General features: G+C 40.2%; 1 protein-coding gene across 3 annotated transcripts in view; it reads right to left on the bottom strand.

Annotated features, from left to right (window-relative positions):
* Positions 1-23,529, bottom strand: part of LOC110209984 (DBIRD complex subunit ZNF326-like) — a 55,425-nt gene extending 31,896 nt beyond the window's left edge. Inside the window, exon 1 of one of the 3 annotated variants that reach the window (XM_078156562.1) lies at positions 23,484-23,529. Coding sequence is in view for 2 of the 3 variants with exons in the window: in XM_020988788.2 (XP_020844447.1) it covers positions 4,853-4,868 (16 nt within the window). In the remaining variant the exon portion in view is untranslated. Of the gene's footprint in view, positions 1-4,852; positions 5,014-23,483 lie in introns of those variants that run through there. The other 2 variants (XM_020988788.2, XM_078156563.1) reach the window with 2 other exon arrangements.
* Between the last annotated feature and the right edge of the window lie 1,450 nt (positions 23,530-24,979).

Genomic DNA, 24,979 nt, shown 5'->3' with positions numbered 1-24,979 from the left:
CCTAACAAGGTATCTCCTATGCACGTGTTAAAATCATACATTACTTGAAAAATGAAATATAACAAATAAATTTAATGATGCTTAGATAATTTATATCATATGAGGCATAAAACAAGATGTCAAAGATGTCTACGCTGTCATGAAGGATGTCAAATGCAGAGACCAAATGGAAAAAGAATTTCCTATAATGATCTCCTTCTACTGTCTGGCGTAAGGCTGAACTGATTAGCCAAGCCCTCTGACTCAGCAAAGTCTCCTAAGTATAAAGTGTTTAAGGGTTTGCAAAGGTTTTTCCGTACATTGTCTCATTAAAATTTGCAAAAACCTATCAAGTGTTGTTACCCCAATTTTACAGATAAGATAAGATAGGCTGAATGTAAGTGATTTGCCCAGTGATTTATGCCACACCTACTTGGACAGAAGGCAGGATTAGAACACAGGTTTTTTTGACTCTAAGTTCAGTCCTTATACACTATATTACATTGCTTTTCCAAATCTATAATCACAGGAAAAACCAAGTAAACAAAGCAATGGTGAAAATCCTAACTTCAGTTAATATGTAATTAGATGGATAAACCACAGAACCCAAGTCAAAATGCAAATGGAACAATGAAATGGGTCCAGAACTTAATAAGAAAGACAGCAGCCTGGATTGACTTTGAAAAATTATGGAGTGCTTTAATAATAATAATTCTGAAACAAAGACCTATAACAATACTATTCTTCCAGTAGTGCTACGTGGCTTCGATACATGGATGAACAAAGTCTCTAAAGACTTGGACTTCAAGATCATTAAAAGGCAATGGAGGGGCAGAAAGAACCAATAAAAAGAAGTATGCATAGTATGGTTTTACATACATATACACATTTGTGGCTAATGAGAGATTTTTCTAGGATGAGGTAAGGAGGCAGAGGAAAAAATAAATAAAACAGCCACAGCAGAGAAAAAAAAGAAAACTTAGAAGGAAGCACCGAAAAGCAGGATAGCTTTGCAAACAATGTGTAGTACTTATTACATAGTTTTTCAAAACAAGTAAACAGTGTGAAACAGAAATTCAAGGTTTAATACTGAATCACCTTTTTTGTCATGCAGGGTACAGGGAAATATTCCCTTTTTGTCTGTCTCTAGGTATTTAAATTCAATATAAACAAAAAATTTTTTAAAAAAAGAAAAATTATGAGGGTATAATCAAAATTTAGATTTGGAAACATGGAGTATTCATTTTTGAATGTCAGTATAAAAAAAGAAGAAGAGAAGAAATTGCATACTTCCCCCACCAAAAAAATTACCAATAACTACTTGATGGTTAGGTGTCTGGAAGGATGCTAGCATTCTATAACACATTTTTATATGGATCGTTTAATGAGTGAACTAGCTAGCCTTGGAGTTGGGAAGACTTGCGTCTGAAACATACTAGTTATCCCACCATGGCAAACAAGTTGCTCAGAGTGACCAAGGGTTACCCTTCAGGGAGTTTCCTGCACTAATGAAACCTGTCTTGCCTCTGAAATACTCAACCACAAAAACAATCTATGTGAGCCCCAAATTTAATGTCTGCTTTCCAGAGAAGAAAGTTACAGGACTTGCCTGAGGTCACAAAGAGAGTCAACAACAAAGGAAAGACCTCAATGCAAATCTCTTCCATTCTCCCTAGTAATACTTGAGCACAAGTGTGTGCAGGGCAGCGCCCCCCCCATATATAAGTGCATGCGCGCACACGAACACACACACACACCCATACACACACACACACCCTTTGATGCAGCTAACGCACACAAATGTGATGGAAGTAACCCAATAGTTACTTACATTTGCTTTGGCAATGTGTTATTGTTTTTTTCCTGCCCCAGTAGCAAGCGATTTTTATTACATTTATTCTATTAATGTATTATCTACTCTCAGGAATGAGATTCTCTCATTCAGGTTTGTATTCCCTTCAAGTAACCTGCAGAGCAGCTCTCAATAACATTTTACAGAATTGAATGGAAATATTGCACATCACGTCACAAAAATTAATCTCATTACCTGATCTATACTAACTGACAGCAGAGAGGGGTATTTCTGGGTGACAAAGGGAAGCAGTCTGGAATTACAGCAATTTTAAAATTGACAACATATGTCCTCCAAATTAACTTTCTCCTTCACTTAAACTCTACTGAGAAGTCTAAGATTTTGTCTTAATACACACAGATTATGTCACTACCTAGCTACAGCAGAACTACAATTCACAAAATACTCCATCCCTTCTCAAAGCTAAGAAACATCACTCACTATAGTTTTATGAATACAAATTCATGAAAGAATATCAAGTTTGTACACAGATACAAAACAGTCCTTTGGCACCAGGCTGGGATATACCCTGGGTCAAATCATATCCTTGGCAAAGTGACACAACTTCTAAAATTCTAATATATCAGATTTAAATACAGTGTTTCATGGATTGTCATGGCTCAGTCGAAAGAGCACAGGACATTGACTCAAAAGACCTATAGTCCAAATTCTGGCCTTATTGCTTAATATCCATGAGATATGCAGCAAGTCATTATCTATCTCTGGCTTATCTTTCTCTACATTTCCTCGTCTGTCAAATAAAAGAGTTCAGAGTAGATCAGGGATCCTTGACTTTGGGTCTCTGAGCTTCTGCTTTTAATATTTAGAAAACTATTTCAATATCACTGGTTTCCTTCTGGAGCCATCTGGAGAGGGGTGCCAGAGGCCTTACCAGACCGCCAAGAGGGTCCATGACACAGAAAAAGTTACTGCCTCAATGGGTTAGATGGACCAGATGATTTCTGATGACCCTTCCAGTTCTAAACCTACAAAGATAAACTGATCCTTTAATGATACTTAGCCTAACTTGGTACTCAAACTACAACTGGTCTCAGGCCCATCTCCCAACAGCAGCATGAAAAATAATTTTTAAGAATTCCTCCTAACTCTAACCACCTCTAGCTGGCATCATTTGGAACTATATCAAAGTAATTCTTGATGTAACAGACTAAAAAAGAGACCCTTGCCAATAAAGAGCAAATGAATTTCCTTCTGCAAAATAAGTTACACAAAAAGCCTACTTTAAATAACACTAATACTTTCTGAAAGATTCACGATAATGCTATTGCACTGCCTGACACACCCTGCATTAAGTATTAATTTAAAGCATGGAAACAAAAGAGGATGGATTAAAAGGTAATTTTTTTGAAGTATTTTCCCCTTTCAATGCAAAATAAAACCAGGAAAGATTATTTTTCATTTTCTTTCTTATAACCAACTACACAACAGATTTTTTTTCTCCTAGGAAAGCCATCAAAAAAGGCCAAGTTTGTGATTGTTCAGGGTCTGATAACAGGAAGAAATCTGTGAATTGTCTCAGGCTGCCCTTCATTTGCTGATTTTTTTAAGCAGAAAAAGACAGGCAGTGAGACTAAGGGAAATCCAAATATATCAATACTCTTTTTCTGGGAAATCTGTCTAAAGGTTGAGTGATGTGAGAAGGACATAACAGTAAAATGATGTCTTTCCTTGTAAGACTAACCCACTTGGCTATCAACAATTACCACCTTTGTCTGCACTTTTTTTTTGAACTGTTCTGAAAAATCTGCCCAGAGGCTGCTTTTCAAGTTGGTCAACACAAATACCATCATGCAGAGCAGTATTAGTAGAACTGTACTAGAACTAACGACTCTAAAGCAGGCTTTGTCATAGAGATCCATACGTAGTCAAGAAAATTATCCCAGGAAAAAAACTAGAGGATGCTGCCCACTTTAGCAATAAAGCCTGTTATAACATTCTTTAATTTCAAAGGCTACTCTGCAAGATGGTATGAACAGATCACAGTTTTTATATCTTTGGCACTACTACTGGAATTTATAAAATAAAGGACCTTCTAAAATTTCACACGGTGAAAATTAGTGAAAAACTCACCTCAAATAGGATGCCAGTGCTCATTTAAGCAATAAGCCTTGATTAACGAATACCACCACCCAAGATAACACTTAGATATATCCTCCATCTGCAGAATAACGACCTGAAGGGTTTACCCATTGAAGCCTTTCCAGCTATCAGTGCCCCACCCCCAAATGATACCTGTGTCTCGTATATTCGCACGTACATATATACAGACACGTTATTTCTCCGCTAGAAGCGCCTTGGAGGGCAGGCTGTTTCGTCTCGGTATCCACGACCCGGCATACAAAAGGAGCTTAATAAATCCATTGATGGACTTTTAAGGTCACTTCCAGCACTAAATCTGGGCTAAGATAGAAAAGCTGGGAAATGATCCCGGTTGGCCAACTCACTTAAGAATGAAGCCCGGACGCTGTTCGCCAATTTCAAATATTCCACTGTGCAGGAGGCGAATGTGGGGAGATCGCCCCGTCTTTGGGCCGGGAGGGGCGCGCACGATGTCTGGGGGGTCCTTAACCTGCGTAAAGGGGAGCGGGCGTGAACGGCTGTTTGTAATGTTTTGATCGTGGACTGGTCTCCTTTGTGATTCTTTGGGTTTACAGTTGGCATTGAGGGACGTGCCCCAGAGAAAGGGTCCCTCCCCAGGGGTCCGGGACCCACAAAAGATCGCCCCCGACTCCCGGGATAGGACGCTCCTCGCAAAACAAAGCGCCCGCAAGACCGGTCGGGCGGATCCTGGGGGGGCCCCGGAGGGGGGGCGGCCTCGCCTGCTCCTACGCACCATTCTCCCTACCCCCCTCCCCCGGACCGGCCGAGGCCTAGGCGCGGGGCGGGCCCGGGACGCCACACTAAGCCCCCCACGCAGCCCCGGCCATCTGGAGGCGCCCCGGCCAGGCAGGCCCCCGAGCGAGCTCCCCGGGTCGGGGCGAAGGGCTGCCGGGGACTCACCTTCATCGTAGTCCATGGCGGGCGCCTCGGGCCGGGGGACCCCAAGCGGCGGCTGCGGCTGCGGCTCCGGCTCCGGAGGCTGAGGAGAGTGAGACCACAGAAGAAGACGCTCTCACCTCAGGTGCCTCCCGCGACAATGAGGCTGCCGGGCGCTGGAGGGCGGGAGCCTGGCGGGCCGGAAAAGGTCAGCGAGGGAGCGCGGCCCGCGATTGGCGGAGATGCGCGTGGATGGGGCGGGGCTTGAGGAGACGAGGAAGTCGTGTTACGTCACTCCAGGGCTCTCCCAGGGCCGGGCCCCCTCCCCCACAACGGGTGGGGCGGGGCTGGCAGGGAGAGGAGGCGAGTGCTGGAGCTAGAGGGGTGGCGACCAGCCGCCGCTGGGGTGCCTGGAAGGCGGGTCGCCTGCCCCGTGGGGAGGGGATTCTCCTCGGATTTATCCAAATGACATAAAGCAGGCCCATAGCCTGGGGTCCTCGTGCTATTGTTTAGGAGAAAGAAGAAAATATAGTGCCACCCTTGGTCCGTGGTCTGCCTCCTACACGACCTAGCACTCGCGCCTCACTTTTTTCGTCTGTGAAATGGGAAGAATACCTGTAGCATGTACCTGGAGGGTCGTTGTGAGGGTCACAGGAGATACTGGATGAAAAACGCTTTGTAAACTTGATGGTGCTAGGCAGATGTCACTTTATGTAGCGGCAACGGGCTAGAGGGCTAGGCTTGAAATCAGTAAGACCTGGGTTCAAATCCCACTCTGACCCTATAAAATGCATCTTGTGTTCAAGCAGTTCGAGAGAACTTCTCTACACAATCACAGAGATGGTTGTGGTTCTGCAAAGGAAAAGGGAGTTTCCACACCAGAAGCTGATGAAATCTGTGTGTCTGTGTGTATACATATATGTAACATGGAATCTGTGTCTGTGTATGTATATATTTACATATATATTAGACATACATAACATGTATATATATTATACATATATATGACATCATACAGTAATCAGCCCATAAATATTTAGTAAGCTCCTAGTATGTGCAAGTCAACGTGTCAAGAACTGAAAATATAAAAAGAGGCAAAAAACAGTCAGTACGCTAGAGGAACTCACCACATGCAAATATAGATAGACAAGCATGGGGTAGACAGTATCATGATTGTAAGATTTGTCTGGAATAGACCTTAAAGCAGTCGTCCACAAACTTTTTTAGTAAGGTGACTCCTTTGTAATTTTTTTAGTTGCTCATGATGGTAATTGTACTATAATGTCTTTCAAGAAAATACATAATGGGGGCAGCTGGGTGGTGCAGTGAATAGAGCTCTGGCCTTGGAGTCAGGAGGACCTGAGTTCAAATCCAGCCTCAGACACTTATCACGTACTAGCTGTGTGACCCTGGACAAGTCACTTAACCCCAATTGCCTCACCAATAAAAGAGAAAAAAAAACCAACGAAAATACATAATGACAGAAGGCTACCAGGAATTGAGTACAGTGAACTTATCACTCACATTCACTAACATTTGAAAAATAATAATACCTTTATATGAAAAACTTTCTGTTTGTAGTAGATACATGTGGTAGAGGTTGAATTGTCTTCCCGAGGGAGCTCTAGATGCATGTTCCCAGATGTGGCCCCTGGAGGTCAATTCACCCTCTGCTACATTTCCTGATCTATTTTACCGAGGTATTTATTTAGATAGTCTCTCTGAAGTTATCTCCAATGCCTCCTACTTCCCCCCCACCCCCAGGAGTTCACACCTTACAGGTCAAGTCCTTTCATTTTTGAAAATGAGGATACTGAGGCTAATATAGAGACTGAGAGAAACACAGGGATAGAAAGAGACAGAGATCGTGAAAGACAATAGAGAGAAATAGAGACAATGACAGTAAAAAAGAGATAGAAACAAAGAAAAGCAGGCAGATGGTGCATGCTTGATCCGAAGTAAGGAAGACCAAGTTCAAATCTAGTCTCAGGCACTGCCTAGCTAGATGACCCAGGGTAAGTCGATAACCCTACTTAAGTCAGTTTCCTCAACTATAAAATAATAGTCATCTATCATCTACCTTTCAGGATTGTCATAAAGATAAAATGAGATAATATTTTTAAGTGCTCTGTAAACCTTAAAGTAATATATCAATGTAGTTATTATAATTTTCTATTATACCAGTGTATCATGATTTATTTAATCATTTCCCTATAGGGTGCTGATAATCATTTAAGATCAGTTGAGCCCCAATAAGGGCCAAAAACCTGAATTAATCTTTTTCTCCTTGAGTGAACTAAAAACACCCCTTCCTGTGTCAGCAGTTTCCAAGACCAGATGGAACTGACCAGCATTCTTCCTGTTCCTTATCACTAAGCCCAGGATGTCTGGGACCAGACACTCTCTTGAATAATGGGACTCTTCCTATCTTGGTCTATAATTTAAATTGACACTTTTACATTCTCCTGTTTTATTGTATTTACAACCTGTTCAGTTAAGAAAATTCCTTTCCCATGCTATATGTTTAAAAAAAAATTGTAACACAGACATCCTGAGTCTGATAACTCTAAACTGCATAAAACCTCTCTCATTTTGCTTAATCTTGGAGTCAGAATCACATTCTGGCTTCCATGTTAACATGATTTGCTAGCTAAAAGGGAATAAACTATATAATCATGTATCACCTAACTTGTTTGCCTTCTTTAACCAAACTTTCAGGTTAACAGTATATAGGTTGCTTCCAGATTTTTGTAATTACATATTATACAATTACCCACCCTGTTTTGTTTTGTTTTGTTTTGTTTGGTCCAAAACATAACCTTTCATCTCATAATTGTTGCATGGAATAATTCTATTCATCATGCTGCTTAAAAGTAAACAGAGCAGCAATGTATTCACGTGTGTCATATGGATAACATTTATCTCTTGTGCATTGCAAGCTCTAGGATCCTAGCATTCTCAGTGCACATGCATTGTCAGTATTCAATTTTAACATATATTCATGAGTATTCTGTGCATCCTAATCTTGCACCAAAGACAGTTTAGTAATAAATGATGTTTAAGTTGGGCACAATTTTTAAAAGCTTCACATCATGGTTGCAACCTACTTTTCTGCAAAAAATTGCCATAAAGTCTGTGATGATTATGCAGCAAAATATTGAAAATCTTTGAATAGATATCTCTTAAAAAAAAAAACTTTAGGACGGAGATTCTTTATCTGGGGTCTGTGAATTTGTTTTAAAATATTTTGAAAATTATATTTCAATATAATTGATTTCCTTTGTAATCCTATGTATTTTGTTTTATATATCTAAAAACTTATTCTGAGAAGGGGTTCATAGGCTTCACCAGACTGCCAAAGGGGCCCATGACATAGAAGAAGTTAGGAACCTCTGCTTTAAGGGTATATCTCAACAATAGAATTATTGATCAAAGGTATTAAATTGTTTTAATTTGCATCTCTTCGATTATTAGTGAGGCTACCTTTTTTTTTTCAAGTTATTACCTATTTGTTTCATCTTCTATAAATTATCTGTTCATATCAACAGCCCTTAGCTATATACTGTCTCCTCCCTAGGGTTTTATGACACGTCTCTTTGTGGTTCTTACTAATGGACAGATCTACTTCTGTCTCCAGCACATCATCATTAGCCACTTCCCAAACTCTCTTGATGGGTGTTCCCAGGAATCTTCCTTGGCCCTTCTTTCTCTCTGTATGCTCTCTCGGTGATTTCAGTAGCTACCACTATTGAAGTAGGCTTCAACTATCATCTCTATACATATTACTCCCAAATCCACATATCCAAACATCATGCCTGTTCTAACCTCCCGTCCCACATCTCCAAATGGCTTCTGAACATTATACCTGCAAGTCTCCCATAGATCTCAAACTCAACATGTCTAAAACCCTCAGCTCAGAGTCTCCCATTAGCAATTCTGGGCTCATATGGCCAAGGTTGCCAGAGGAATTTGTTCCCACTAGAAGTTCACACTTTCTTTGGTTCATTTATGAACACATGTGGATATCTAAATATCTAAAATATCTAAAGTAAAGCTTAGGTAGGACTTATGTTTAAGGTCTTTCTACAATGTGGGTAATATGGTATCCTTTAGAAAAGGACCTTAATATATACTGTGGGGTTTTTTTGTTTGTTTGTTTTGTTTTTTAGGCAATTGGGGTTAACTGACTTCCCCAGGGTCACACAGCTAGTAAGTGTCATGTTTGGTCTGAGGCCAAATTTGAACTCAGGTCCTCCTGACTTCAGGGCTGGTGTTCTATCCACTATGCCATCTAGCTGCCCCTTAATATATACAATGGATATCAGGTATAGGATAGCTATTTATTTTCTCCATAGAAGAGAACCCAGAAGATGGGGAGGGGGTGGGGACACACAAATATACATGCAAACAAATTCTAATTAAAAATGAAATTTTAAAAAATCAGAAGAAGGAATCCTCAGACTTGAGATCTAGTGTCAGGCTTGCCTAGTAGGCATGTTCTTCTACTACAAGCTACCATTGCCCCTAGCATGATGGACAGGAGAGAAATCTCTACCACTTGGCCTTGCTTGAAGGCCAAGGGGAACAAAAGTAATGAAAAAGAGTCCTGAGGGTCTTTCAGTCTAGATTGCTGCCTGAATGGAAGCAATCAGACCAGCTCCCAAATACATACTTCAGTAAAAAGCCAAAAATTGCATGAGACCAAATAATGACCAAAAAATACAATGAAAAGTTACTGTAACTGACTTTGTCTACCCTAGAGCTATCAAAAAAATTTAAACCAGAAATCCACGGACAATCAAAATTGGGGCTACTAGAAAGTTAGCACAAATGTAGGCAAACAAGATTGCAATCCCCAGTGTGACCCAAGGCAAACCAGGGACATTTTGATTCCTCTGGCTGTGAATGCAGAAGCAGGACCCTCAGAAAGTACCATGGTAGTACAAATTCCATAGCAAGGACCTTGAAAGCCACTGGGAGTAGCAGGACCAGTATAGTCATGACCACACTCAGACTGCCACAACCAAGCCCAAGGGCTCCAAGGTCTCTAATATTCTGTCCTAAAATGTTGTAGAAGAAAGGGTGGTCTGAACTTCAAGGACCCAAGTGTGACCTAGGTAACCAAAGGTGACACTGACCGCCCCATCCAAAAGTGTAGCACAAAGTGCTAATTCAGCGTCTTAGGTTAGAGAGATGAATAAACAGATGAAGACAGCAACCCTGTAAAGTGTGGGGTCCCCAACTGATAAGTGATCAAAAAATACTGTCAGTTTTCAGATGAAGTAGAGAAAGCTATCTATAGCCCTATGAAAAAATACTGGAACTCACTACTAACTGGAGAAATGCAAATTAAAATAATTCCGAGGTACTACCTCATACCTATTAGATTGGCTGATAGGACAGAAAAGGCAAATGACAAATGCTGAAAGGAACATGGGAAAAAGGAGACTTTAATGCATTGTTGGCAGAGTTGTGAACTGATTCAACTATTCTGTAGCGCAATTTGGAATTATGCCCAAAGGGCTATGAAACCATGCACACCCTTTGACCTAGCAATACCCCTACTAGGTCTGTATCCCAAAAGAGACCAAAAAAAAAATAAGGAAAAGGACCTATATATACAAAAATATTTATAAAAGGTCAGATAAAGAATTAGAAGTTGAGGGGATGCTCATCAATTAGGGAATGGCTGAACAGGTTGTGGTGTGTGATTATGATGGAATACTATTATACTACAAGAAATGATGAGTAGGATGCTTGCAGAAAAACCTGGAAAGACTTGCATGGGCTGATGCAAAATGAAATGTACTGCGTGCAAAGTAAGAGAAACACTGTAAGATGATCAGCTGTGAATGACTTAGCTATTCTCAGCAATACAACAATGATCCAAGACAACTCTGAAAGATGAAAAATGCTATCCATCCTCAGAGAAAGAACTGATGGTGTCTGAATACAGATTGAAGCATGCTTTTTTTAAACTTTCTTTGTTTTTCTTGAGGTTTTTTTCTTGTCTATTTTTTTTTACAACATGACTAATACGAATATGTTTTGCATGACCACACATGTGTAACCTATATAGAACTGCTTGCCTTCTCAATGGCGGGAAGAGGGGTGAAGGAGGAAGGGAGAGAATTTGGAACTGAAAGTTTTAAAAGCTGTTTTTATACATAGCTGGGGGGAGAAATAAAATTACAAATAATAGCTTAAAAAAATAAAGTGTGGGGTCCACAATTGTCCAATCTGCAATCAAAGAAACTGAGGCAGAACTCTGAGTGAAAAACTATTTATTAAAAGGACCAGACCCCTTTCAATGAATGAGACCTCCAATCTTCCTCATGATTTGAGATGACTCCTTCCTCCAGGGAGAGTTTTGTAGTGCTTAATACCAGGACAATACAGATAAGGCACAGTAAAATACAGGTTGATAGACCCTGACCTTGATCCTTCGGGAGCATCTACACAAAATGCAAAATCCCATTGGTTAACAGCCGATCTTCCAGCGGGTCCTACTGAGCTGACAAGCAGCGTGATGGGGTGGGAAGATAAACGGAAATCAAAACACCAACATGGGCAGATAGGCCAGTAGACAGGCTGGCCACAGGCCGGGAAACAGGGTCATTTATTGGGTCATTTATTGGCCAAGTGCTCATGGCCATCTTCCCATGTTAGGTAATAGAGAGAAGATGAGGGGTGGAAGAGCAACAGAAATAGGTGAATTATTTTCCATATCATTGAATCATCTCCACCATGCTGTGCTCGGGTCCCCTACTCAGCAGGAAGAAAGGGTGGAGATTGTATAGTTAGCTTCCTATGATTAAGCAAGCGAGCTCACAATATGAAATTTAAAGCTCTGGAGCCTACTATACAGAACCCCTATGGAATCATTTAAAACTGAATAATACTAATTGGAGTAAAATAGAGATTTAATTAAAATCATCTATTACAAAAAAATTATTGTAGATCCAGAGCTACCCAAAACTCTAACCTAAAAGGAGAGAATAACTCTGTAACAACTGCGAGCAGAGACTCAGGAAAAAACAACAACAACAACAACAGATTTTCCCAGAAGAACTATATGAACATCTATAAGAAATGAAGCAAGAGATCAAAATGAAATAAAATCTCTAGAGGAAAGAATTGCAAGGAGAAAAAATAAGGGAAGAAAGAATGGTAAACCTTACCAAAATAGCAGATTCCCTGAAAACTAGGATAGATAAAAAGAAAATCAAAGACTCTGAAATATTAGAAAAAAATTAAATTATTGAAAAATGGAAAAAAATAGATGATAACTGGTATCAGAAACAACAAGCCTACAAAACAGTTTGAAGAGAAACAATTTAAGAATCACTGTACTCCACAAAAAAAGTCTGACCTTTAAAAAAATTGTGCATACTATATATTATGAAATCATGAAGGAAGTGTTCTCAGATCTAGAACTAGAGGGAAAAGCAAAAATAGGAGGAATCCACACATCCCATCCTGTGAAATTTTAAAAAAGGAAATGACCCTGAAATGTCGTAGCCAAAATCCAGAACTTCAGATCAAAGGAAAAAGACTACAAGCAGCCAGAAGGAAAGAGATCAATTACCAAAAAACCACAGTCAGGATCACACTAGACCGATCACGCTCTACTTTAAATGAAAGGAGACATTGGAATACAATATTCAAAAAGGAAAAACATACAGGCTTATAAGCAAAGCTAAGAATACTGCTGGGGGAAATGACCTTTAATGGAATAGAGGCTTTTCAAGCATTCCTGATGAAAAGACCAGAGCTGAATAAGAACTTTGAAATGCTAGTATATACAGAACTGAGGTTTCTGTTCAGCATTTGTGGCTATGCAATACTCTGTTGGCCTTGAAGAGCAACATTTAACACTGGTGCCCTGAGCCATCTACCTCTATACATCCCAAATTATGTTATGACACTTAAGTGGAAGTTTTCATGCTAGAAGATCTTATCCACCTCTTTAAACTGAACAATTAACTGAGAGGGATTAGAGAATAACATTTTCTGGCCCTGGATCTGGAGGGGATACATGTCAGAAAAACTGTCTGAGATAGTTAAGCTGTTCACAAACAATTGCCTTGGGTTACCTAACCATGAGGACTGCAGCTGTGGAGAAATTATACTGAATACAGAGAAGGTGGTCACTTTGTTATCTTGGTCACAGTGTATATAACATGTCCTAGAATTTTTCACATGAACAAAAATAGTTGTGCCTGAGAACCAGGAAGTGATGCTGATATTGAAAATCTTTTCCCTCAAACCTTTGTCCTTTCTGACCATCTTTATAACTGTCATGGGTACTACCAACATTCTGATCATCTGGACCTACAACCTAGAATGATATAAAATGGAGGTCATGGGAAATGAGTAGATTGAAGAAATTTTAAGGGCACATGTAGTAGAGGCAGGCAGCATTTGGGATGGAGAGAGAGACTGTGAGGCAGGCACTAACCTCATTGGTAAAATAAGAAGAATGTTCTGGGGGTCAGTAGATGTTGGCCACCATGATCTAGATTGGGTCATAAATTTGAATGGGGTGAACCAATAAAGGAGGAGAGGTTGCTAAGTGATGGTGGTATACAGAGAGTCTAGAAATGGCCATGGAGAACAAGGAGTATTCTGACTTCCCCGCTGTGACTGGTGAACCAGGGCTATGTGTAAAATTGCAACCAGTACTGGAAAGGATGACCATGATTGATGCATTATGATGAAGAAGTTAGGTGTCGGTGAATGTCAGAAAATAAAGAAAGGAGAAAAGAAAAGGTGTAAGATGAAAACAAGCACAATCCAGAGAGAACAGTGAAAGGGGTAGAAGGATCTGGAGTGGGACATAGGGGAAGGAAGGTAGTTTTGGAAGGTGGGATAAGGGAGTGAGTAGTTGGGGATAGGGCATGGGGTTTGTATATTGGTCAATATAACTGGGACAGGAAAGTTGTGGGAGGAGTCAGGGAACCAGGAAAAGCCCCAGGAGAAAGAACCCTGGGGCAGGTGACTGGATCTAGGGGCTGACACTGTGCTCCCTGTGCAGGCATGGCAGGGACTCATGTAGGGCTCTCAGGTAAGGGCCTGGGGCAAAGACAGGAGCTAGAGACAAGTTGGCTGCAATCCTAGCTGAATCAAGGCCACTTGTGAAGCAGGCATTAAAAAATACTTGATAAATTGGATTAGATTCCTAAATGGGATTACATTAGGTAAAGATTCCTGTCTACAAGTTTTCAAAAGGTGGTCATACAGAAGGTGGGATTAGGAGGCAGCAGGTTACCTGCCCTTAGAAATATTCAAACATTCTTTGGATGTCTCACCACCAGTCTACAGTGTTGTTGAAGGAATCCCTGTTCAAGGTCAGAGTGGCCTAGATAACTTTAATAATTCCTTCCATCTCACCATTACTGGATTCTGTGGGACTGTCAAGTGCTCCTTAAGTGTTAATTATTAGTAAAGACATAATAAAGACTCAAGAGGAGCACAGAACAAAAGAGGTGCTAGCTATGCCCTGGTCCTCCTCACTTTGCTGCATGCCATGATTCATAAGCCACCACCATATTATGACCTCTGAAGAGAATGGAGCAGATTTTAGCAATCGCCTCATCTAAACTCCTCGCCCATGTAGGGATCTCCTTTACATTAACCTTTGTAAGTAGGTTTGTATTGCAAGTCCTTCCTTCACAAAGAAAAAAAAAACACCATGAAGTTGCAAGGTAATGAATGAATTAAAGGTTTCAAAATGAAATATGGATGAATGGAGGCCAGCGTGGAAATTGTAATCCATTGTGGCCATAGCTTTCATTTATATAATGCTTTAAAGTTTATGTTAAACTTCCTTTATATGGTCTCATATTTTAAATTTGCAGAGTTCTGGTGAGCAAAATCACTCGCAAACCTGAAAGCTTTTTTTTTTAAATGTGAATTATTATTATTGTTTCATTATGTGAGTACATATAATCACAGGTCCTCTCCCTATCACATAATGTATGCAGAGATTGATCAACTCTGAGTTAATTCCTTCACTGGATTTCACTAGAGCCCTGAATTACTGTGGTTAATTTTATTGATTATAAATAATTTTATTGATTTAGGACTGGGTTCCTAAGATACTAAGTGGCTCCTGTGGACTGGGTTCATACCTCTCTGCTTCACCTGACCCACAAACTATGCATGCCAATGAATTCTGAGAAGTGAAAATAAGGAATGCATGTCAAGTGTGGTAGGGTGGGAGTGGCTTGTGCCAATACTAGGAAGGTGGATTGCAGAGTTCAAGGAACATCTATAGTCTGTTTGTCTGAAACACAGACCTGAAGAAGTAAAGTAAGCTAAAATAAACCTGGCAAGGTAGATGGGGTGGAATAGCAGGGAAGGAGGGAGCTTGTGAAGGATTTTCAATGCCAAGCTAACAAGTTGTATTTTATCCTAGGCAAGTCAAAGACAACACACACACACACACACACACACACACACACACACACACACACACACAATCTGTGTGACCTTTAGAAAGTCAGTTAACATTTGTGGGCTTTCATTTCATTGGCTGTAAAACAAGGGCTGGTTCAGATGACCTATAAGGACCCCGTTTGGCCCCAAATCTAGGATTCCTCTATCCAAAACCCCCTAACACTTACAAACAAAATAGTTCAACAAAAAGCCAGTAGAGGGCAGCACACACCACATGGAATTAAGGCCAAGAGCCCAGACTTTGCTTCTCTTTAGCTCCTGTTTTCTGCAGGCTAGCAGTGTCTCCAGCTACTAGAAGTGTCTATCCCTCTGAACTTCCTTGTGTATTTGTATGCATGTATGGTTACTCTCTATGCATCTTGTATGTGCCTTTTAATGCAGGTGTTGTCTGACCCATTAGAAAGAAAACTCCTTGAGGGCAGGGATCTGTTTTTCCAACTCATTTTATATCCTAATGTTTAGTGGCCTGGTAAGTAGTTAAGTGCTTAAGTGTTTGTTGATTGATTAACTGATTGATTACCAGGGGACACTGGTATAGAGAAAGATTTCTAGTGGGCTTGTCTCCATTTGTGGACCACAGTGTTGGTGGAATCCATATCATGTATTCTCTGAATGGGAATACTATATTTCTTGTGGACTTCATTTTTAAATACCAGTAGTAGTTTTAAATATTCCATTTCATTTTTAAATACTTCATTAAAATATGATATAAAACCAGATGCAGATATGATATCAAATGTATCTAGTATTTTGTATTTAGGGAAAAATCTGTCTCCTTTTCCTAAGTTCTTTTTCATTTCCTTTGCAGTTGTAATTATTGATGCAAATCCATGTCCTCAACATTTCTCATATACATCTCCTTTTTTCTGCTTACACAGCCACCAGCCTAGTATATAGGCCCTCGTCATTTTTTGCCTAGACAATTGCAATGGCCTCCCAGTCTCCCTATATCAAATATTCTAGCACTCCAATTCACCCACAGTTACCCAAGTGATTTCCTGAAGGAAAAGTCTGACAACTGGAGGCAGTATGGAAATAGTACTGACCCTGGACCTGGTCAGAGGACCTGAATCTAAAGCCTAACTCTTGTCACTTACTATCTGTATGACTCTGGGCAAGTCATTTAACCTCCACGAGCCTCAGTCTTCTCATCTGTAAAATGAGAACATCGGACTGGATGGCGTTTTAGATTCTTTTCAGCTTTAGAGCCATGATCTTTTTTTACTTTATGATACCACGTCAGAGGCTTCTTATTGCTTCTATAATCATAAACAAACTCTTCTGGCATTTAAAGCTGTTCATAACCAATCTTTCCAATGTAAGAAAAGGTACTCAGGGTGAGATGTCAGAAAAAAAAACTGAAAGTTTGGAAGGTCTTCAGGTACAAAATAGACAGTCCCCACTCCAGGAAGGATGGAGGCTTGAGCAGCTCAACTGCTATGAAGACATCAGTGACATGATGGATTTGTGTACTGTATATATGCCTTTGTCCATAGCCAAATCTACATAAGGTCCCTAACAGAGTGTGGGTGGTTGAATTGAATAAATTGAAACAAATCAGTCTAAGGCCAGGTGAAGTGGCCTAAGGTGGGAAGGGGCTTTTTAAAAGAGACAGGAAGGATTGCTGAAGGAAGAGGAAAAAACTTCCATCTCAAGCCTGGGGGTCACAAACCACTGGAATCAAAGCAAAGAGATTTCTGCTGACCCTAAGTTAAAGGTGCTGCTCTGGTTTACAGAGCTCTGTAGCACTACTGCTGAAGACTACTGTCATGCTCCAGCTGAAGAGATGCTAGTACTGCACAGCCAAGGTGGTGGCTGCAGCTGCCTGCTGAAGAGGGAGTCATCCAGCAGAGATATTCAGCGGAAACTTTAGGCTTTGACAAGAGTCCAGTGACTGAGCAATCTGCCTGGCATAGGCTGGCAACCTCCTTCTCATGGCAGAACGGTCTGCCTGGCCCTGTCCAGCAGTAATGTAGACTTCCTCAACTGCCCAGCAGCAGGTCATCCTGTCTGGCCCAGTCCATCAACAGGAGGAGCAAGCCCAGCTGAGCAATGACCTTGCATATCACCAATGTTGACACCATGAAACTCTAGGCTTATGAAGTGCTTACTAGTGCCTCACCATCATTGTACTTTAATTTATCCCCTCCTCAGGGGCAGCTAGGCAGTGAAGTGGATAGGGCACTATTATAGTCTTCCAATTCTCTTTACCCTTAACCTAGCCCAGCCTCAGGATGACCTCCAGCTACTTCCTACCCTTGATCCTAAAAACCCCATTCTACCTCCAATCGCTCCCATCAAGATCCTCCCTAGATCCCTCCTCACAGTCACCCCAAACTACTTGGCCACTCTTAGATCCCTCTCACAGTCTTTCTGTATATGAGATCCATCTTGTCCTTATTAAGGGACTCAGATTCTTAAAATCTAGCCAATGGCTGAGATTCACTCTAGCCCACTCGTCAATATGAGCACTGCAAATGTTCAGATTTCCTAAGAGGCTGGCCAATATGGTGAATCTTTAATAAACCTTGTCTTTGGCTGAAAAAAGACTTGGGTCAAATTCATTTGGGTAGGACTGCATGTTGCTATTTCCGGGTCCCAGCACCCCTAAACTACTAAACCTTGACATTAGTTAGTAACCATCTTTTCAGGTACCTAACCCATCTTAGCATCTTTGCACTGGCTGTCCTCTGTGCCTGGAATACTCTCTTTCCTCATCTCTCCCTCTTAGAATCTCTGTTTCTCCTAAAGATTCAGTTCAGGCGATGCCTTCTGAAGGAGACCTTTCCCAATCCCCCTTGTTTCCAGTGCCTTTCCCTCTCAGGTTACCTAGTATCTAATCTGTACTGATCTCACATCTTCCTATATTTATACATGTTATCTTCTCCCAATAGAATGTAAGCTACTTGAGGGCAAGAACTGTTTCTGATTTTTGTTTGTACCCTCAGTGCCGTGCTCAGTGCCAGTGACTGATCAATAACTTTACACTTGGGATCCTTGCCAAATGCAGTGCACTTAGTGCCTGGCATATAGTAGGTGCATAAGAGTTGGAGACAGCCAGGCAATATAGTGAGTGGATAGAGCCTTGAGCCAGGAAGGGCTTAAATTCAAATCTTGACTCAGACATGTAGTAGTCGTATGACCCTGGGCAAGTCACTTAATGTCAGTTTCCTCAACTGGAAAATGCCACCTACCACCCAGGGCTGTTTTGAGAATCAAAGTGTTAATATTTGTTAAGGGCTTAGCACAGTTCCTGACACATAAGAGGGCCTTACAAAATGCCTGCTCCCTTCAATGCTTGTTGACTTGACATGTAAATGCTCTTCCTCCTCAGTGAGTATCTTACTTAGAGCAGGCTCAATTTCAACACACAGCCTTTCTCTGGGGGCCCAGCAGCTCTGGAGAGGCAATTAGCTAATGACACTAAAGTGCTTTTAACTGGGAAACTTGCTGTATAAATATGCTAAGTACAGTAAATAAACAGCCCTGCAGTTCCCCCTTGCCCCACCATCATTTTTCTTCAGGGACACTTTCAACATCTCTATATTTTTCAAATGATCTTGAATCCCTAATAGGAGGGATTCACTTAGTGTTTATCAAACTCTTGCTATTCTCTGTCTAGGAAATACGGTCAGTCTCTCCTTGTCTCAGAAGTGAAGGTCCAGCTCCTAGTAAAATGCCACTTTGGACAAATGGAGTCCTGAGTCAAAAGACCAGGCCAAGTGGCTTTGATGATCGACTGAGGGTTGTCGTTGAGTCGTGTCCGACCCTTCAGGACCCCATTTGGGGTTTTCTTGGCCAAGATACTGGAGTGCTTTGCCATTTCCTTCTCCGGCTCATTTGATAGATGAGGAACCTGAGGTAAACAGGGTGAAGTGACTTGCCCGGGGTCACACAGGTAGGAAGTGTCTGGGGTTGGATTTGAAAGCAGGAAGATGAGTCTTCCTGACTCTAAGCCAAGTGCTCTGTTCACTATGGCACCACCTAGCTGCCACTGAAAAGGTTACAGCCATTGAAAAGCTGGACCAAAGACTTTTTTTTTTGATGAGGCAACTGGGGTTAAGTGACTTGCCCAAGGTTACACAGCTAGTAAGTGTTATGTGTCTGAGGCCGGATTTGAACTTAGGCTCTCCTGACTCCAAGGCCGGTGCTCTACCCACTGTACCACTTAGCTGCCCCTTAGACCAGAGACTTGGAGGCATTATTTGATTCCTGCAGTGTTCCTGCCCAGTGTGTCTTCCCTACAGGATGTTTTGGTAGCTATCAGGGTTTTTACTGAAAGCTTTGCCCCACTGGAAGGAGCTGAGCTCAGATGTTAATTAGCCAGTCATTGGATCATAGATTTAGAGCTGGAAGGGGCATTGAAGGTCATCTAGTTCTTCTGCCCCCATTTTACAGATGAAGAAATTCAGGCACAGAGAACTTGAATGACTCCTCCGGGGTCACATAGATTGTAAATATCTGAAGCAAGATTTGAACACGGGTCCTTCAGATTCCAAGTCCAGCGCACCCAAGAAGCAACTCAGTAAATCAGGTAGTAACTCTTCCACTCCCAGACCAATTTCTAGTGAGCCAACAAATCACTAGGTTGTGCTGCTCAATCTCATTCCCTTTACAAAGATTTTTTCAAAAAAAGCGTGACTTCTAATGACTTCCAAAAGAAGTCATTCCTAATGACACATGCTCTCTACCTCCAGAAAGAGAACTGATGGACTGAGAGTGCAGATTGAAGCGCATTTTTTTCTTTTCCTTGCTTTTTTCCCTTGGAATATGGCTAATATTTGTTGGTCTTAGTTTTCTTGCTTTCTCAATGGGTGAGGAAGGGAGAAAATTTGGAATTGAGAATAAAATAAAAATGAATTGAAAAAGAATATCCTTTTCTCTTTTTTTAGCAAGAAAATGAGCTCTACTGATGTTGAAAATCTGATTGAGAAACTTAAAGAAAAAAAAAACCTAATCAAATAGTCATCCAGAAATACATTCTTCTATCCATCTCTTCAGTTGCTAAGGCAAGGCCAGGACTACTGATGTTACCAAAGACTTCTGGGATATGTCACTGCCATTCTCCACACCCAGTTTGTTGCATCAGCCTGCACCCTCTAACCCTGCTGTAGAAGATTATAGAAGTGATGGCCAAAGGGCAGCTGGAAGGAGATCACAAGGGTGGGGCATGAAGAAGTCTCCCTGGAAAAGAACTTTGTACTTTGATACTGCCACCCTCTTGCCAAAGCACCACTTCTGTTCCTGTCTGGGATTAAAAATAAAAATAAAAGCTTTGGCTGGAGGGCAACAGGGACCTAATTTTCCTACTCTTCCCATCCCATCCTGGCTCTGACTCAGAGTGAATAAATGTACATGGTAGAGTCCATGTATATTTTACATTAAAAAGAATATTTTACATAAAAAAGAATAAGTCAGTGTCTAGGTTTACAAATAGGCACTTTTTTTCTATGCTTGTAGACTACAGCTCTCCTGTAGCTACAAACACATGCTGAGTTTTCTCAAGGTGTGGAACACTCATGACAAAGAGCTGGTTATAATATTCCAATACAAAGATGTTCATTGCACTATATTTAACTAAATATCATGCAGTAATTGACACTGTTAATTTATATAGCTTACCAAGAGGTAGTGTCTCATTTATTTTGTATTTGAAATCACATTAAAAGCCCATTTTTGAAACTCAGATTAAGATCTATTGCAGGAGACTTATGTGTGACATGCTGCTAAGCATCTTTTTTTTTTTTCATGTTGAATATAGATGGTATGGTATAGTGGAAAAAACATTGAGTTTGGAATTAGATCCAAATTGCAGACATGCCAATTACAATCAAGGCCATGTGGTATAGAGGATAGAGTGCTGGACCTAGGTACAGGAAGACCTGGGCTTCCTAGAAACTTGGTTGTAGAGGAATTATTATCCACATCAGTGGAAAGAATAGACACACTAAGGAAACCATAGATCATTGTACATTAGAATATTATTAATGATATTAGTATCATGTTATATTAGAATTTCAGATCATTTGGATTCTTACTATTATCTAAACCCTTGGCTAGAACAATGTCTTCTAAGCCTAATGCCCTTCAATTTATACATGGTCCTCCAGACAAGGCTAACCCAGTTGGGTTCAAGGTAATTTGTGGGTCTGTATGCATTAAAAAAAAACAACATGGTTTATAAGCCCCCACCAATGTGCTTACATTTATTAGTCAGAGGACACAATTACTTCAAAACAAAGGCATTTAAGGAATTAGAGCAGGAAAGTAACAGTAAAGCATTTCTCCCATCAATCTGATGGGTGTGAGCAGGCTGTAACATGTAAAGAGGAACTCTGAAGAAAAACAGGTATATAAGATGTCATTAAGAAAGTGTATGACATAGGGCAGCTAAGTGGTGCAATGGATAGAGCACTGGCCCTGGAGTCAGGAGGACCTGAGTTCAAATCCGGCCTCAGACATAACACATACTAGCTGTGTGACCCTAGGCAAGTCACTCAACCCCAACTGTCTTGCCAAAAATAATAATAATAATACAAAGGGAAAAAAAAGTGTATGACAAGAACAGATAGAGGACTGACAGACTGGCAGCCAAAGTGTTCCACTGGTACCTTCACAATGTTAGGAAAAAGTGAGGAGGGCCCCAAGCACATTGGGTAGAGCCCTTGTGATGAACTCTGAAGAAAACATGGATAAGAATTATGCAGGATGGGCAGGCATAGATGGGTTGTGATATATATCATTGGAGGGAATTCCTGAATTGATAAGCCATCTGAGTGAGTATACATGTATGTTTATGAATATATTGTGCAAATTTAAAATAAGAATAGCAATGGAAATTAAAAAATTAAAAACGATGAGAGGAAGATGAGATCAACAATGTTTTAAAATTATCTTGTTTTGTTAATAATATAAAAAGCCTTTTTCTTATTACTATTTTTAGTACAAGATATGTGACTAAATATGCATCATTTTTTTTTTAAATCTCAGTTCAATATTTTGCAATGCAGCATTTTAAGGGTCTGATTCAAACTTTGGTTCTTTCTGGTATTTAAATGTTAACAGTCATCATAGCCAACAAAAATACCTTACAAAGATACAAAGCTCCAAATGGGAAAAATGCATTGGTAGCTGTGCTCACTAGACCATAACATTCATCTTTCAGTCCCATCCACCATGTAAGGATTTTTGTTGAGATCCAGCTTCTGGAAATGTCCACCTTCCCTTATGTCAATTGGTTGTTGTTGCAAACAAATCAAAAAATTTCTGTTAGTCAATCAACATTTTTAGATTATTAACAAGTAGGTTCAAAACCCACTAAAAATGTCTATTTGGGAGATTGTTAAATGCATGAGAAAATTCTTTCTCCAAGTTTTTAAGTGTGCCAATATGAGACTACTTAGAGGTGACACATTCTTCTTGGTCACAAAAGCTCAGTTTCATATTGTCTTGCTAATTCACATCATCAGCAGCCTATGTCTCTAGGCACAATTCAGGGTGAAGTTGACCGTTAACACTAATGGATGTAAATCCATACATTCCAAGTCATCTTCTCAATAATTTTGAACTTTGAGGACCACCTGATCACCTAGATCATCACAGTTTTTAACTAATAACGTGACTGATGAAGAGCTTGTACTAAGAATAGGAGAAATGTCAGCACCATTTTCTTGTTGTTTTCATGTGCTCCCCTTTCTAATATTATCTCCAATCCATGGCTTATTTTCAGTAATCTTTTAAAGCCATTTTTCCACGTTCAGAGAACTAATTTGGTTAAAACTACATAATGTAATTCACAAATTTACTTAACAGGACACATGTTAACTGCCATAAACTGCAATACACTAGAAGTGAACAAATCAATTAAAGTGCTGGTGTCAACCCTTCCACTTGTGGGAACTCTTCCCCTTGAACACCTTATGACTGTATGCGACCATGTTGACTGAGGGAGGAGGCTAGTGTTTATCTTTATAAAAATATAAGTAGTTTAATTTCTTTCTTATTTTTAAGATAAAAAATTAAATATAAATAGAAGTTTTAATATTTTCTTCCCACGTGCCAGTTGATCATCTTGTACATATTCTGAGGTATACGTACCCCACTTTGGCCATCCCTATGCTATACCAATGAAATCACAAGTCTAATCCCTGATGAAATAATAAACATAATGGTGGATGTTATAGAACTAAAATACCTGCATTGAACAAAGTTGCAGCTCCTGTGTCTTTCAGGTTTCCAAAGCAATTTCCTCACAACAATCCTGCAAAATAATTAGTACAAGTAATGTTTCTGCCATTTTACACATGAGGTTTAGAGAAGTTCTATCCCAGAGTAGAAATATTTCTTCCTTGTGCTGAAACTTTCCCATAAAAGATGTAGAATGTGGCATATTAAATATTAGGAATATATTAGGAATAATAAATGTTAGGAATCAAGAGAAGCCTGAGAAGTTATATAGGTACTAATAAGTAGAACTGGAATCACATAAATAATGACTTCATTAATGTAAAGAAAAACAACCCTGGAAGCCAGCTGAACTAGGTTTCATTACAATGATCAATCTTAGTCCAGGAGAACAGACAATACAACATAATCACCTCCTCTTTGTACAGAAGTGAGGGGCTGCAGGTACAGAATACTGTATACTCAGTGACTGCATGTCAATTGGTTTTGCTTAACTATTTTTCTTTGTTATGAGAAATGTCGCAATGTATGGTAAGATATAATAGGAAATGACTAGTATAGAATAAGAATCATAAATAAAACTTTAGAAAATAAATATTCAGAGAAAAGATCCACAGATAAAACCATTGAAAACTAAACAGGGATAGATAAAAGAGGATATAAAAACTAATTAAAAAATAAAGACCATAAAATCTAAACTTGTGTTTAGATATCTTTTCATATAAATAAAGCATATCTTTTCATATAATAAAGCATTTCAGTTAGCTTAGTAAATTGCCATCATAATAGTTATCATAAGCTGGATCCATTAGAGAAGTCCAAGAAAGAGGCCCTCTCTGACTTATAAACATCCTGCCTACACAAAGGACCAACCCATAACAGAACCCTGGGGACTGAGAAGCATCCCTGACCCATCATGCTTCCTTCTCAGTGTATGCTGGATGACCTGAGGTCCCTGGGACTCTGGAAGGGGTGAGGGACAGGGTGATGCCCTATTCCCTTATTGCCTCACAAGACAGAACACATTTTCCCATAAAAACGATGTTATTGGTGAATGGAGGTTAGGTTCCCAAGCCAACCCACGAAAGCTTATTTAACCCATAATACTGACAAAATGCTAAACTTAATGTTAAACTACATTATTTCAGTAGCCTCCTAACTGGTTTCCTGTCTTCAGACTCATGGCTCCCCGTTGGATTAATACTAGAAACTGCTGCCAGAACAGTCTTCCTGAGACACTGCTTTTATTGCGTCACTCTTGCATTCAAAGCCTTCAAAGGACTCTCCACTGTCTACCAGATACAGGCCAAGCTTCTTAGCCAGGCATCATTCAAGGGCCACCTCACCCAACACGGCCCCCATTTACCTTTTCAGCTTTCTTTCTCACTGCTCCTCTGTGCTCTAACTAAACATCTCACAAATGCAGTGTGCTAGGAAATCACAGAATTTTCAGGAATATAAGGGAACTCAAAGATCATCTAGTCCATCTTACAGCTGAACAAGAAT

The sequence above is a fragment of the Phascolarctos cinereus genome, unplaced genomic scaffold (assembly GCF_003287225.1).
Source record: "Phascolarctos cinereus isolate Bilbo 61053 unplaced genomic scaffold, phaCin_HiC Scaffold_5;HRSCAF=322, whole genome shotgun sequence".
In the NCBI taxonomy this organism is placed as follows: domain Eukaryota; kingdom Metazoa; phylum Chordata; class Mammalia; order Diprotodontia; family Phascolarctidae; genus Phascolarctos; species Phascolarctos cinereus.
Note: the sequence above shows the minus strand (reverse complement) of the source record. Positions and strands in the feature narration are given on the sequence as shown.